The sequence below is a fragment of the Typopeltis vanoorti genome, chromosome 6, assembly GCF_054136105.1.
Source record: "Typopeltis vanoorti isolate ZY-2024b chromosome 6, IOZ_Tvanoo_1.0, whole genome shotgun sequence".
In the NCBI taxonomy this organism is placed as follows: domain Eukaryota; kingdom Metazoa; phylum Arthropoda; class Arachnida; order Uropygi; family Thelyphonidae; genus Typopeltis; species Typopeltis vanoorti.
In genome coordinates this window covers 158,576,873-158,594,181 of record NC_143554.1, presented here as the reverse complement: position 1 = coordinate 158,594,181, position 17,309 = coordinate 158,576,873, and the positions used below count along the sequence as shown (strand labels likewise).

Sequence of the window (17,309 nt, the reverse complement as noted above, 5' to 3'; positions counted from 1 at the left end):
AATATTACATACATATAATTACTACAGCAATTATGTATGCAATTCATCTGAGACATAAAAAAAAAAAAAAAAAATTCTGTATAATCCTTATTGTAAATACTGTAAATATTATTATTGTATGTAACTTATACTGAGACATTAAAATAAATAAAAATAAATAAAAATTATTATTATTATTATTATTATTATTATTATTATTATTATTATTATTATTATTATTTACATAATTGATACACAGTGAAAACAAGATATCATATAAATAAAAATTTGACTGGTGATTCAGAACAATTCAGATTTTACCCAAGAATCTAAGAATAGTCCGTCAGGTAGCGTCGTAAAATATGAACTGTTCCAAGTAATGCTGTTTTTTGTAGGTCATATGGGATCACTTCATTGATTTTTAATTGCTGTAAATATTTGGACAACTTCTTTGAAGTGGCAGCAAGTGCACCTATAACTATTGGAATGACTTTGGTGTGTTTAAGCCACAGTCGACCAACTTCGATTGCCAGATCTCGACATTTACTAATTTTTCCAGTTCTTTGTTATTGATGTTGTTATCACTGGGTACTGCAATATCGATAATCCAAACCTGTCGTTCTTCGATAATTGTGATGTCAGATCTATTGTGTTCCAAATGCCGATCAGTTTGTATTCTAAAGTCCCAGAGAATTTTTGCTGTTTCATTTTCCAGTACAGTCTCTATTTTATGCTTCCACCACTTATCAGAAGTAGGAAAGCCATATTTTTTGCATACATTCTAATAAACTCTTTTGGGCACTTGATCATGGCGGTATTTATAGTCAGTTTGAGCTATTTTTCTGCAGGCGCTGATTAGATGTCTATAGTCTCATATTTCTGATCGCATAATCTGCATTTGCTGTTGTTAATGATGTTCAAAAATTTTCCTTTTATTGCATTAGTTTGTAATGCCTGCTCTTGAGCTACTACAATAAATCCTTCTGTTTCTTTTTTAATGTATCCGTGTTGTAGCCATTGCCATGTCTTGTTAACGTCAATTTTGTCCTCAGTATCTCGAAGAAATTGGCCATGCAAGCTATTGTCGATGTAATTTCTTAAACCAATTTCTTCTTCCTCCACAGTCTATCTCACTTTCAGCAGACCCGTCCACCTATTCTCCACCTATTATTATTATTAGTAGTAGTAGTAGTATTATTATAGGCAAACAATGTTAATCAGGACTTGGTGAACTCTGTCCAAAAATTACAAGAAACAACCTTTCCTCACACAAACGAACATTCTCCACTAGGTCCACTGGCGACCCAGTCGATGTGGTTCCCCCCAATAACAAAAGAAGAACTATCACTTGCAATTCAACAAATTAACCTTAACAAAGGACCGGGGATAGACGGAATCAGGTCAAAAGACATCAAGAAACACTCAACCGACCTACTTCCAGTTATACAAAAACTGCTAAATAAAATCTTCGAAACGGGACACATACATGAAACACTGAAGAGTGCATTAATCACACCCATACACAAACAGGGAAAAAGAAACATTATAAGTAATTACAGACCCATCGCCACACTGTCTGTAATCATCCAAATTATAGAGCGCATCGTGCATCAGAAACTCTCCACATGCGTTGAAAAATTTCAAATCATACCCAAAACACAATATGGCTTTCAAAAAAATAAAGGAACAGCAACACTCCTGAAATATTTCACAGATCTAATAAACGCTGCATTGGATAAAAACAGAATACCATTAGTCGTATTGATTGATCTAACAAAAGCATTTGACACACTAACACATATAACCTTGTTAAAGAAACTAACGCATATCGGAATCGGAGGTCGTCTGCTCCAATGGTTTAATATAATGCATACATGAAATACAGGAAGCATATCACAAGTACAGGATCAGGGCACAGCAAAGAGGAGGAGGTACCGGTAACCTGTGGAGTTCTGCAAGGAGCTGTCCTATCCCTCCCCTTCTATTTAACATATACACACACGACGTAAGCCATCTTCCCCTAAGAAGTAAAATCTTCCACTACGCAGACGATACGACCATAGTATCCATTCACAACAATGCAAATATCGCTTACACAAAGATGCAACACTACATCAATCAAATCACTAACTGGTTAACAGAAAATGGCATATATATAAACCCAGGAAAAACAAAGCTAATGATATTCAGAAACCCGCCAAACCCCTCTCATAGAAACTAAATACCTCACCATCAGACATTCACCCCCTATACACAAAACGCAGAACCTAAAACCACAACCATCACACAGGTGAAAACAACACACCATCCCGGACTTCACTTCGATGCTGATCAAAGTTGAAATAGCCATACAAACTACCTACATACCAAGCTTAGGATAATAGCAAGCAAACTATACCGATTAAAACACATGCTCCGACACACATAAAAATACTAATTTATAAAGCTATATGTGAAAATATTTTGAGATACGCAATCACATCATATGCATTCTGTGCAGACTACAGACTTAACAGTTACAATCGTTGTAGGATTAGATGTTAAAACTTATATTCTGGGAACAACCTCCTCCTATGCATGCAACATGGACAAAACACAAACAAAATATTTAAGGGAAAACACTTATGCCACTACACAGTCATGTTAAAACATTACTACAGCCCAACCTATAGAGTAACCAGAACAACATATCAAATAACAAGACCACAGTCAACAAACTACATAACATATAAGTACAACAATCACCACGGCAAAGCCACCCGACATTTCCTACGTACCTGACACGATAGACAAACTGCCGTTCGACGACAGGATCCTAGGGACATACAGAGAGCTGAATCAGGAGCTATATAAATATTATAGTGAGGATGAAAATTATAGAAATTCCTGTTACTGTCCCTCTCTCTCTGTGTGTCTCTGTCTCTCTCTCTCTCGACTTCGAGCTTACTGACACCTTCAGACACTTGCACCCACATGAGAAAATGTTCTCCTGGAGAGCCAAAGGTGGTCCTACCAGTGTCCTATACAATGCACGGCTCGACAGATACTATACATCGATGCACACAATACCCTACATCAGGAGAGTCACATACCATCCATCTCATGCATCAGACCATGATTCCATCCTTCTTAACATTTGCTTTCCTGGACACACCAGATACAAAGGAGGAGCATACTGGATATTTAACAACAGCCTACTAAAGGATACAGAATATCTCAGAACCTCTAAAATCTATATCGAAACTCTCATCAGAGATATACCTACTTCACAATCAATTTCCGAGTGGTGGTCACTTTTTAAATCCAAAGTTAAGGTATTCACCCAAAAATATACTCACCGAAGAAATTTGAATAAGCATTCAGCCCTTAAAAATTTGCAACAACAACAGCAACTGCATCATCCAGAATCTGAGGAATACCAGTCCCTAGAAGCCACCATACGCTCACCCCTAGAACACTCTGCAAGAGGAGCACTAATAAGAGCACGACGCAAACATATTAACTTCGCAGATGCCCCTACAAAGTATTTCTTTACACTAGAAAAACGCTAACAAGAGTGCACCACTATATCTGCTATTAAAACAGATAATGGAAACATCATAGAAAATCATGACGAAATCCTCTTATATACCTTGCAGTACTACAAAAATTTGTACCAAGCCAACCCAACATCTATGGAGTGGAGGCCACGAATATAATTCTCTCCGATGTGAAAAGACTCTCACCAACAACAAGGAGTAACACAGAACTCTCCATCACGTTACACGATCTGAAAACTGCCTGCACCTCCTTACCTAAAGATAAATCTCCTGGCATAGACGGGCTCACCACTTTATCAGTCCTTCTGGGAACAGCTTGGACCTATCCTCTACAGAGTATTTGTCGAAGCGAATACCAATGGCTTTCTACTCAATATGACAACATCAGTATCAAACTCATTCCAAAGAAAGGAGACGCTACGAAACTAGGAAACTGGAGACCCATCTCTATCGCAAACACCGACTGCAAAATTATATCCAAAGCCATTGCCAACAAACTTAAACCCGCTCTGAGCGAAATAATAAATAGGCATCAGAGCTATTCCATCCCTGGAAGATCTATCCACGAAAACTTACACCTCATAAGGGATCTCATAAGCATAGCGAACAACAACAGTGAAACAATGGGTCTTGTAACACTAGACCAAGAAAAAGCTTTCGACCGCGTTGAACACCTTTACCTCTTCAACTGCTTGAAAGCATTTGGCTTTGGCTCAGGCATCATTCACTCTATTAAAATGTTGTATGCCAAGGCACAGTTTTGCATGAAAATAAACAACAGGCTTACCATAACTGCACCATACAGCAGAGGTATTAAACAAGGCTGTCCACTCTCCGGTCCTCTTTACACAATTGCCATCGAACCCTTTTTGTGTAGACTCAGCATGCTGCTCAAAGCATGCCGCCCTAAACTTCCCTATCAAACTATAACCCTGACAGCATATGCTGATGATGTTACAATCATACCCCGCAAAGAAGAGGACTTTCATAACATACAAATGGCATACCAACAATATCAGGCAGCCTCAGGAGCCAAACTAAACACACATAAAACCATAGGACTGTGGTGTGGCAAATGGAAAAACCGAACCGATTCCCCAATGTCTGGTACCTGGTCCACAGAGGGAAACAAATACCTGGGGATTTACCTAGGAAACACACCCTCTTATGTGGATAAGAACTGGGAAATACTAAACAAGCGTTTCAAGCAAGTTCTAGGAAAGTGGGCAGCAATACGAGCCTCTGCCTCCACAAGAGGGAGAACAATAATCGTTAACCAAATAGCCACCAGTGTCCTTTGGCATACACTAAAGATTCTTACGCCACCAGTGCAATTCATCAAACAAATAAAGTCAACCATATATCGATTCATATGGAATAAAACAAACTGGCTTTCCTACTCCCAGCTATGTACTTCTCTCAAAGATGGAGGACAAAAGTTGGTCTCCATTGACAACAGGATAACAACGTTCCGCGCTCGTTTTCTCATAAATGCCCTACAACAGGAAATATCACACAAATGCACCACTGAGTATATTTTCACTTCTGCCAATAAAGGTCTCTCTCTCTCTCTCCACCACCTTAAGAATGACAACAGCTCAAGTGCCTGTAAATTTAACAAACTTCTACAAAGATGCCCTTCGACGATGGAAGAAGCTAAACCTCCAGCACACAGTGAAGACAGCATCCCTACCTGAAATCCTCATGGAACCCATCTTTCACAACACGATGGTAAGAAGCCCGATCACTCAGAAAGAATTTTTCTTTCCTCCATGGAGCAGGCGAAACGTGAGGAGCTTGGGTGACATTCTTTCTCCAAGCCTCACGTGGCGCTTTCCAAATTCGCTCGAAAACCTGGAATATGGGAATGAGTCTGAGCGTAAAGGCCGCTTTTCAAGCCGCTATGTCTGATAGCATAACAGACGTGGGGCTTAGCCCTCCAAACTCAGAAGTTTTGGCGCCTGTCTTTCTGATAAAAACCAATAACTCATGGGAGAAACTTACACCCAGCAACACCAACAAGATCTACAGCACACTAACACAACAGTCGAACCAAAGCACTTTGTTGGAAAATCCTGCATCATCTGATCAAACACTATTTCAATGGGATCTACCATATCGCACAGGAGCCATCAAACCTGACGCAGATATTCAGTGGAGAATGTGGCATAATATATTACCTACTCCTACTATATTACGAAAATTTAACTCAAACGTCTCAGATAACTGCCTCTTCTGCTACCAATTAGGAACGGTCCGGCATATCTACTTGGAATGCCCAGTCAACACTAAATTAATTAGTTTGACTCGGGAAACGGCAGCTCTCACCTGTGGTAGTCTTCATACAGAAGAGGAATATTTCAATCTCGTCCATGCGGAGTCAAATAACCATTCATTCCGCAATTACCTTTTCATCACCGCAAAAGCGGTAATATACAACTTCTACCTCAGACATACAAGACCAGACAGCACAGCAACTTCACAGAGAGAGGCAACTGACCAACTCACTGCAGCCTTCCAACAAAAGGTGAGAAGTCGGATCCTACACGAGCATCACCACCATAGGCAAAACAACACCTTAGATCTTTTCCACCAAGAATGAAATCCACGGAATCAACTCCTGGCTGAGCAGGGCGACTGCATTATAATCCACTTTCCAGCATAGAAGTGACACCTTCCCCCCAAAGAAAGGGGGAAGAAAGAATGATTGTTGTGCTTAACAGTGCGAAAATTAATCAGCTGGCACTCTCATGTTAATAGATAATATTGTGCAATAGTAACTTCTATGTTCTTCCACATTTATGTTCTTATACAGTAGCATGTTAAAATAACTCTTAATGGCTTTAATTTATTTAAAAAAAATGTAATTAGCCTTATAAGTGACTTCGATGTAACATATCTCAACAAGAGTATGAGCACGTAACCTCTCTGTCTGACTGCAGAGAACCAAAAACCGGTTAATCCTGTATATAAGATTGTTATGTTCACAATAAAAAAAAAATCAAAAAATCTCTCCCCCAACAAAAACCTATGACAAACCCCACTAAAAAAACACCACTACAAGAACACAAACAAACGCACTAAATCCAACCCTACTTGCAAAAAAGAAAGTTAAACTGTGAAATAGCAGTGCAGTTGAAGTCTTCCAAACACGTACCAAGAAACAACAATATCAACACCAGGAGAGCGACCGGTATAGACGCATAACCACGAAACCACCCCATCTACTACCTTCCTCAGATAAGCTTTGCAATCTTCGAGGAAGAAATCAGAAGGCCTCCCAAAGAAAAAAAAAGTTGAATGATTTTTCTATTCAACTCATTCAGCTAATCCTCATAATCATAGACTGCAAATTATTGTAATGTATATGCCAATACCATGTATAATAATAAATGATGATATTGATAAGAAAAAAAATTATGTGAATTTATATTTGAAGAAAAAATATGAAAAAAAAACAAGGTACATTATGCCGCGTACAGAATTGTGTACAGATCAGAAAATATAATATGGCTTAATTGTAAATACTCTGTAAATCATGATAATAGAAAACAAAAATTATTATTATTACAAAAAATTATTATATAAAGAAATTATATCTATTATTATTGTATGAATATATAGAGTGCAAAAATGAAAAAAAAAACCCGGAATAATCATCATTGTTAATATTAATGATAATATACGTTTTTAACAATTATTATTCTGGCTATTATTATTTAAAAAAATATTATGTACGTGCAAGTATCTGTTATGCACAATTGTGTTCATGTAATATACTATAAATAGTATATACTGTATATAAAAGGTATCATTATTATTATTATTATTACATGTATGTATGTAATTTATCTGAGACATAATAAAAACAATATTATTATTATTATTATTATTATACCCAGGCAACTCAACAACCTACCAAGAAATTTAATATACAGAGATAACTACAGAACATTGAAACATGGATTCTGGAAAATATACCAACAAAATTAATATACCATTAACACTAATATACACATCACAAATCATCATCATCCAATGCCAACATCCCATACATAAACAGTAACAACGACATGAGATGTGACGGCTAAATCCCACTCTGTTCATAAAAGCTAATCCAAGCTTCGAAGTAGGTGGGATTAACTCGTGTTTTTAATTTGAAAGTGTTGCTATTTAATTCTAGTGGTCATGCTGAAGACAGAAACATTTAAGTCACCAAAATCGGCTAAGCAATATTCAAATTTTCAGTGCTGAAAATCATAGAGTGACTGCTGTCACCAACCAACAAAGGACGTCGCCATTTAAAAAGCCGCTCTACGGTCGCTAACGGGAAGGAAGTCTAAAGGTCACCGAGACAGCGAAGGTCAAGCACAATGAGCTGTAACAAGTGGAATAAACCATTAAGCGACGAAAGGGACGGGCTGCATTGTTCTGGATGTGGCAAACGACAACACTTCCAATCTGCGGGGATCTCAGGAACCAAAAGGAGCCGTGAAACGGACTGAATGGCGCTGTCTACAATGCCATGAGAAAATGACGAACAAAGAACAGGCACCAAAGAAACACAACGACGCACATCAAGTTAAGCCGTTTCCTGATGCTAAAATCACAGAGAACTTTGATTAATTGAAACCCATGGTTAAAGACTTGCTAAAAACCACATGGAACAAATCAACAAAAATATTGAGGAGTATGAAAGTTACATAGAGTTCAATAACGCGACCTCTGAAGATATGTTACAACCGTGAGAGAAATAAAGACGAAATTAACGGTAGCTATAGAAACACATGAAACTCAAGCGCGAAAATGAAGAAAGGAGGAAAGAGGTAAACACACTCAAGTGTCAAATGGAGTACATGCTACAAAAGGAAAGAAAAAAAGAGCTTCAAATTGAGGGAATAACAAAAGAAAAGAGAGAAGATTTAAACAACACAGTGGAAATGATCGGCAATAAAATTGGCATTCAAATCGCAACCACAGACATCGTCTCTATTAACAGAGGACGACAAAAAAAAATAATAAATAAAATAAAATAAAATAGAGAGAGACCCCCAACAATCATCAGAAGTCTGAGAGATTCCATTCCTGTAGCAAGCAAGGAAACAAGGCCGACAACATCGATCCGACTTGACAAGAAACTCCCAACACCAATCTATGTAACTGAACACCGAACTCCATTCTTCAAAAATCTTTTATACCAAACAAGAAAGACAAAAACAGAGAAAATTTACAAGTTCCTGTGGACTAAGGATTCACAGATATTTATGAGAAAATATGAAAACACTCGAGTTTATATAATTACAATCGAATTCGACCTACACAGCCTATCAACATAAAACATTAACGCCTCACATCCTTAAGACTAAGATTAGAAATCACTTAAAAACTACATAAAGGAGATCTCAAACATAGGCGAACATATCCAGTCAGACAATGTAAACTTCAAGTTCTTTGAAGAAATGGTCAGACAACATTTCCACCAATACCAACTTCACTATTTTATACGCAAACATAGGAAGTATATATATATATAAAAAACACTGGCTTACATTGATAACACTGCTCAACTGCACCATGACAAACATAGATGCGCTAATACTGACCGAAGTTGCAATAAATGACACAGAAATTGACGCATAAAACATTAACAATTACCAAACCTACAACTATATAGACCAAACAAAAGAGGAGGTGGCATCGTGGCATTTATAAAAGAAAATATAATGTGACTGAAAAAACAAACTCATTTCGAACACGATACACAATAAACACCATATACAGGCACAGATAATAATCCACTCAACTCTCTTCATGAGTTAAACGCATGGATAAGCGGCATCGAATCCCATACAACTCATAGGCTCATCCTAATAGGAGACATTAACATAAATACTCTTAACCACGCTTCTTTAACCACTAACACATACCTTGATATACTAAGTCAGTACAACATAAACTCTACCATTAACTCCCCAAAAAGATACGAAATACTCACCATTACCCTAACACAATCATGCATTGATCATATTAATATACGGGCTCCCATCCATACATATACATCATCAGTAATTATCGTCAAAATTGCCGGTCACTACTTTGTCCCAACTTCGTTTTATTACGTTACCTACCGTTCCTCCCACCACCACAAAAGTCGACAAAACTCGATCATATTAACGAGCATTGTCGATAACCATGTAAAATATACAGGCTGGAATTGCTTACTCAAAATAAATGATCCTGTAACATTATACGAGAATTTTCAAGTAAAGTTTACAGAAATATACAAAAAAGCAACAAAACCTACACAAACGAGGCGAAAACAGACAACAATCCGTGGATAAATGACGACATACTAAATACTATTACTGCAAAAGAAAATCTACGGAAAAAATTTAAAAAGTCACCCAGTAATACACATTTGCAAACCTTATACACAAAAACCCAAGAAATCAACTAACAACAAACATTCGTACGGCACAAAGACGCTACTACTCCCAACAATTCATGGAATACAAAGACAGCATGAATTGTTGGGAGTAGTAGCGTCTGTTATACCGTTTTGTTATCGGATTAGTAACACGAAAAAAGAAAACTTCAGCACAAGACTTTATTACAAAGCTTCGGTCAGGACTCAAACCAAGAGGAACTAGCAGACTCATTCAACCATCATTCACAAACAATATCACAGAACTCAAAAAAGACAAAGTACCAAAGATCAACAAAAAACTACAGACACAAAGTCAACAAAAAATATGCATTTTCCTCCGATAACAAAACGGTATAACAGTCTATGCAAACACATCAAACAGACACCTAACAAAATCAGAATCATTATTTAGGAAAATTGTGTCAACAGTGATTTGAACACCTTACACGCAACAACCGACAAAGCACATGGCGACACCCAGAATCCTGAACATTAAAAACCTGAAACACTGCATGACATTAACAAGGAATTACTTAATTATCACCTATTGAAACAACAGAGACACATATCGTATAACACGACCTACAACAACTCTCTACATCCCCACACCCTTTAACAACTCATACGGTTCTTTTGTGAGATCACATCGGTTACCCACGCTACTCAACAACCTACTAATAAAGTTAAAACACGTAGATAACTACAGAACATTAAAACACAAACTCTCGAAAATAAACCAGTTAAATATACCATTAACAGTAATATGCATATCACAAATCACCAGCATCTAATGCCTACATCCCGTAGGCAACAAAACATAAATGGTGATGGCTAAATCCTGCTCTCTTCATGAAAGCTAATCCAAGCTTCGAAGTAGAGGGAATTAAATACTCCTCACTCATCACACGTAATCTTTACAATAAAAGAATGCGGACTATGTAGCAAAATAATTAGTAAATTGCATTACAATAATGAAGATACTGATATTTTTAAAAAAAATATGATCTGTACAAAATCGGAAATATAATATGTGAATAGTCTAAATGTAAATAGCCTATACGATAATGATAACACTTTGTCAAACTTGAAAAATAAATATATATAATAAAATTATATATATATATATATATATATAATGAAATGTAAAATGCAGCATATAATCATATCATCAACCATGTGTAACTGTGAACTATATTTGCAAACGATCACTGTGATTGTTATTATTCTGTTATATGAATCCCACATTGTTCAAATTATAAATATATTAAGCGTGAAATGTATAACATGAGGGATTATAGTACTGTTAAAAAATGTATACTCGAATGTCATCTGTACAATCCGGTACAATAAAAAGAGAAAGTAAATTTATACAATATTATTGTACCGCATTGTACAGATGTTTAGTATAGAATTATAAATTTGTAAAATTGGTTCATTGTTCATAATATTACAATATAGATGAGTATAACTTATGTGCAAGTATTTGTATGCATGCCTGCTGATATACATAAATGTATATTATGTAAATAACCAGGTATGAATAATAAAGTTAAAGTTAATGACAAAAAATATCATTATTATTACAGTTCCATATCGATTCCAGACATTTTTCTTTCTGCAGATTAAGAAGACGCTTCTTCCTCCTCCATATGAAACAAACTGCATGGACTACATTTCCCTGTGGAAAATGAACAAAGGCACGGGACCACTGACGTACACGGTAAATACTTATTATTTTTGAGATGCAACCGAAATTAGTAATACATTTTAATTGCATGAGTTTGTTTGAAAAAGAGAAATCGTTAACAGAAAATCTATATTGGCCAAATTTCCTTTTTGATATCCCGGTGGCCGCTTTTTCTCGCGAAAACTGAAACTTTTCTTTCCCTGAACAGGACTGGAATTAATTATCCGATTTACAACTAAATTTTAAGAAACTGCCTTTGTCTTCTTTGACTGAAAGATGATGATATTCAGTCAAAGATCTATAATAAATTAATCTCCACCAGCTCCTTTTCTCCTGTATGGAAACGGAATTTCAGCACATAAGAAATAGCTGATCCCCAAGATTACTTCGAACATCAGGAATCGCAAAATTCGCTACTAAGAAAAGTATTGTTGCAAGTGGTAACTACTGTTTTTCTTATCAATCGTTATTCTTTCCTGGTTTGTATTGACCTTCTGTACAGGATATCACAAGAGTAATGAAGTGTGAATCGTTATCATACGAACCACCTCGAATTGCATCCATCCACCTGGATCTCAGATTCCTGATGGTATTTTTCTGCCATTCTGTTGTGTAGTCATTTCCTCTTCCTTGGTTAAGCGAGCATACGTATTTCGAAGCAGCTCTATACAAACATTCCTAAATTATAAACACAACTACCTTCTCAATATCTTCGTCCTTAATATAATTCTGTGATTCTGTTATAATTACCATCTCTTGACCTCCCTAATTTTTTTCAGAACTCTCATATCTCTTATATATAGCATTCATTGACTGTTATATTTCATAACCAAAACCATTATCCAAAAAAAAAATTGTTAAGTTCGCAAAAAGTTAATTTTCTATAATTGTTCTCTTTAGTACTGTCATTAAATTATTACGTAACACCATCAAACCACTGACTGTCGGGAGAGAGCGCGCGCGTAGTGAACACCGGTGTGCAGTTTCAGCTCCTGGCTCATGCTTTAATGTAAGTAATGGCCTTATGATATCATCTAATCCGATTGGTAACGGGTTGAGTCCACTAAGAAGAAAGGTTCTCCCCTTATCGCGACCTTTAGCCATCTCAATCATGGCTCTATAGCAGGGTAGATGGGAATGTTCTTTCAGCAACTTTATCCAAGTACTTCTTGGTCTGCCTCTAGGTCTTTTTCTTCCTATATATCCATTCAGAGCTAAATATGGGAGTCTGTGAGAGGCCATTCTCTGAATATGACCAAACCATCTCAGTTGATGCTTAATGATTGCGTCTATTATATTATATGGGAAGTCTAAATCTGTTCTGACTTGATCATTCGTCTTGTGTTGCATCCAGTGGGTGTTAATAATTTTTCTGAGGCATTTCATTTCAAATGATTGAAGTTTCTTGATTGGTTGTTGAGTTAATCTCTAGGCTTCTGAAGCATAAATAGCCGTTGGGATAATAATTGTTTTATATAATTTTAATTTTAGACTCGTTGGGATTTTGTTATTTTTCCATATTTTGTTTAGTTTATTTATGTTGGTCTAATCTGGGTTTAGCCTGTGTTTTACTGTTTCCATATTGTTGAGGTTACTAGATATAAGACTGCCAAGATAAACATATTTATTAACTTGTTTCAGCAGGTGATTTTCAAGATTTATAGAAATATTTTCTTCTTCTCTACCTTATGATAATTAACATTAAAATGTGCTCAAGAAAAACTTTTTGGTAGTCTATAAAAGTAGACGTTTATCCATCGAAATGGATCGAGTGGTTCCTGATGAGCTAGTGTTTCAAAATTCCTATCCATGTTGGTCAAACTGCACCAGAAGAACAAATGCCGTAGTTACTGATGCCATATAATCTTTCAGTCCCACGTGCTGCTACCACCACCAACTTCACCTAAACGGTACGTGACTAACACTTATTAGTCAGGTACCGTTTATTAATTAGGTACAGACTCTGTATAATTATTGGTCAGGTACATACCCTAAGGAAAGATTGTAATCCTCCCTCAGAGTCACCAGAAGTCATGTCTGTCATAAACTGCAAACGTTGTAAACATAACATAGATAAATGCGACTTAATGCAGTGTTCTATGGAATGTCGTGAATATTATCCCGTATATGTCGATATTACAAAGTAATTTTCGAAAAATGTCTAACCACAAGAAATTAAAATGGAAATGTCATAACTGTAATAATACCTCTCCCAAAAATGACATTAAAGCTATAAGTAGGTTAAATGCTAGCAGCGACTGTTGAGCTAAAGCATTAAATATATATGATGGGGAAGCGGAGGTGAGAGGTTTTCCTAAGAAACTTCAGGGATCTTATATTACAGTTGCTATCCCAATAATCACCGATTTTATTTCATCACATAATAACTAATAACACCTTTATCGTTTTTGCATGACAATTTTGGATTCATAATTAATATTCTGCTTTTTATTAATAAATGGAGATGTAAACCAATCAATAATTGCACTTGTTATTCGGTATCTATGTATTTTTTCATCACATAATATAGTATTAAGAAATCCCCCCAAAAGTTTCTTCTTGCTTAAAATTGTATCTCAGTAGTACGCAATTTCATTAATACAATTCGTAAAAGGAGGTAGGGCTTAAACAAGTTCCAAATATTTGTCTATTATTTCATTACATTTTGGAATTCTTTTTAAAATGTGATAGTTATATCTGTACCTCCATTGTAACGTAATTCATAGTTAGCTAAAATTATTGATTTGTTGAATTATTTTATTGTTCATTGTTAATTTGTTCTGATTGACGTTTTTCCTTTGGATGCTATTTAGTTTAGTTTCTTTATTGAGAGATATGCATGTCGTATTGTTTTATATGTTTAATTATTAAATTCAGTTTATATAAATTGTTTTGTAGATTTTCCTCAGTTTATCTATATATCATTTGCACACTTGCGAAGAGTATGGTGTCAAAGATAAAATTATATATATATATATATATATATATATATATATATATATTTTTATGAAAAAAATTGAATGACTAGAACCTAGATTTAATTAAAAAGAAATTTTAATATAAACACACTACTAGTTTCGGCCTGTAACAGCCTTCTTCAGGTGACATTATAAAAGAAAAAACACTAAACATTGAGGGTTAAAAGACTATGAACAACATAGACAGTCTTTATACATAATTAGCATTAAAACGTTGTAGTTGTATTTGAAGCTGTTCTTTCATTTGTTGCATTGTTGGAAGAGTGCGTGCTTGCTGCATCACGTGAACGCCAGTACATGATTACAGCTGAATGACTATCCGGGAGGTTGTAGCTTAAGTTGTTATTTAGATGAACAGGATTGAAGATGATTTCTCTCGATTCCACAATTTTTCTCTCTATTTCGTCACTGCAACGGAAGATGTTTGTAGATTTTTCCCAGCAGACTTTGTGACTTTGGTTTTCATCATTAGGATTAGCCGAGAAGAGGATATGACTTGATAATGCACTTGCTCGCTGTCTCTTGTAAGTAATGTCTCTCCTGTGTTCTTCCATACGCATTTCGACAGATTTGTCTGTCTGCCCGAAATAAGGAATATCGCAGTCACATAATATTTTATATACGCCAGGGTATTTGAGTTGATGATGACAAGGTTTTGGGTGGCTAATTAAGGAACGGATCTTTGGAAGTGGAGTGAACAAGGTTCTGATATTGTATTTTTTTAGAACTTTTGCTAATTTATGTGAAACAGTACTTATGTAAGGAATAGATATATTGCTTTTGAATCTGTTTGTTTCTTCTGAGTGATGTCTGGGAGGATTAAGAAGGAATTTGTTAATGATTTTCTTGGAATATCCATTAACTTCGAAAGAAGTTTTCAGATGGTTTATTTCTGTAAGCAGTTCATTTGGATCATCAAGAAGAGAACGAGCTCTATGTCCCAAGGTGGAAATTATTCCAAGCTTATGAGGAGGGAAATGATGGGACTGTGCAGATATCTGTTGGTATGTGTGGGTTTTCTATATATCGATATTTTTAGTTTACCAGCAGAAGTGCGAGTCAGTTTGATATCAAAATGATATCAGTTTGATATCCTAACATTACTCAAGGACAACTTATCCAAAAAAATGTTAGCCTTGCTTACACATTGCATCAGCTCCGGTTACTTCAAAATTTCAAGATAATATATACAAACAAAATCATGGACTGGCTATGGGTAATCCTTTATCTCCTGTTCTTGCAAATATTTACTTAGAAGATTTTGAAACCAAGGCTATCTCTTCCTTTATTTTAACACCTAAAGTTTGGAAACGTTATGTGGATGATGTCTTCATTGTTTGGAGCCATGGACATGAATCCCTTATGGTTTTCCTCGAACATCTCAATAGCCGACATCAAAGTATTAAGTTTACTGCTGAGCTTGAAACGGATAATTCCTTGCCTTTTCTTGATATCAAACTGACTCGCTCTTCTGCTGGTAAACTAAAAATATCGATATATAGAAAACCCACACATACCAACAGATATCTGCACAGTCAATCCCATCATTTCCCTCCTCATAAGCTTGGAATAATTTCCACCTTGGGACACAGAGCTCGTTCTCTTCTTGATGATCCAAATGAACTGCTTACAGAAATAAACCATCTGAAAACTTCTTTCGAAGTTAATGGATATTCCAAGAAAATCATTAACAAATTCCTTCTTAATCCTCCCAGACATCACTCAGAAGAAACAAATAGATTCAAAAGCAATATATCTATTCCTTACATAAGTACTGTTTCACATAAATTAGCAAAAGTTCTAAAAAATACAATATCAGAACCTTGTTCACTCCACTTCCAAAGATCCGTTCCTTAATTAGCCACCCAAAACCTTGTCATCATCAACTCAAATACCCTGGCGTATATAAAATATTATGTGACTGCGATATTCCTTATTTCGGGCAGACAGACAAATCTGTCGAAATGCGTATGGAAGAACACGTGAGAGACATTACTTACAAGAGACAGCGAGCAAGTGCATTATCAAGTCATATCCTCTCCTCGGCTAATCCTAATGATGATAACCAAAGTCACAAAGTCTGCTGGGAAAAATCTACAAACATCTTCCGTTGCAGTGACGAAATAGAGAGAAAAATTGTGGAATCGAGAGAAATCATCTTCAATCCTGTTCATCTAAATAACAACTTAAGCTACAACCTCCCGGATAGTCATTCAGCTGTAATCATGTACTGGCGTTCACGTGATGCAGCAAGCACGCACTCTTCCAACAATGCAACAAATGAAAGAACAGCTTCAAATACAACTACAACGTTTTAATGCTAATTATGTATAAAGACTGTCTATGATGTTCATAGTCTTTTAACCCTCAATGTTTAGTGTTTTTTCTTTTATAATGTCACCTGAAGAAGGCTGTTACAGGCCGAAACTAGTAGTGTGTTTATATTAAAACCTTTTTAATTAAATCTCGGTTCTAGTCATTCAATTTGTTTCGTAAAACTATGTTTGTTAACCGAGTCAATGATCAATCTGTCATATATATATATATATATATATAATTCTGTTTTGTAGAGGATGAGGGATTCCAAAAAGGGCGAGACTTCAGGATGTCTAAGTTGATGCCAAGCCATCTAAGTTGTAGTTTTTTACTATACTTGACAAGTAGTTCTTGCGTAGCCAGATTTAGCACAGCAGAGTTAG

General features: G+C 35.9%; 1 protein-coding gene across 1 annotated transcript in view; it reads left to right on the top strand.

Annotated features, from left to right (window-relative positions):
• Positions 1-17,309, top strand: part of LOC150106158 (epithelial sodium channel subunit gamma-2-like) — a 109,410-nt gene that overhangs the window by 53,453 nt on the left and 38,648 nt on the right. The window contains exon 6 of the mRNA XM_090394634.1: positions 11,567-11,665. Coding sequence (XP_090250760.1) covers positions 11,567-11,665 — 99 coding nt within the window. The remainder of the gene's footprint in view (positions 1-11,566; positions 11,666-17,309) is intronic.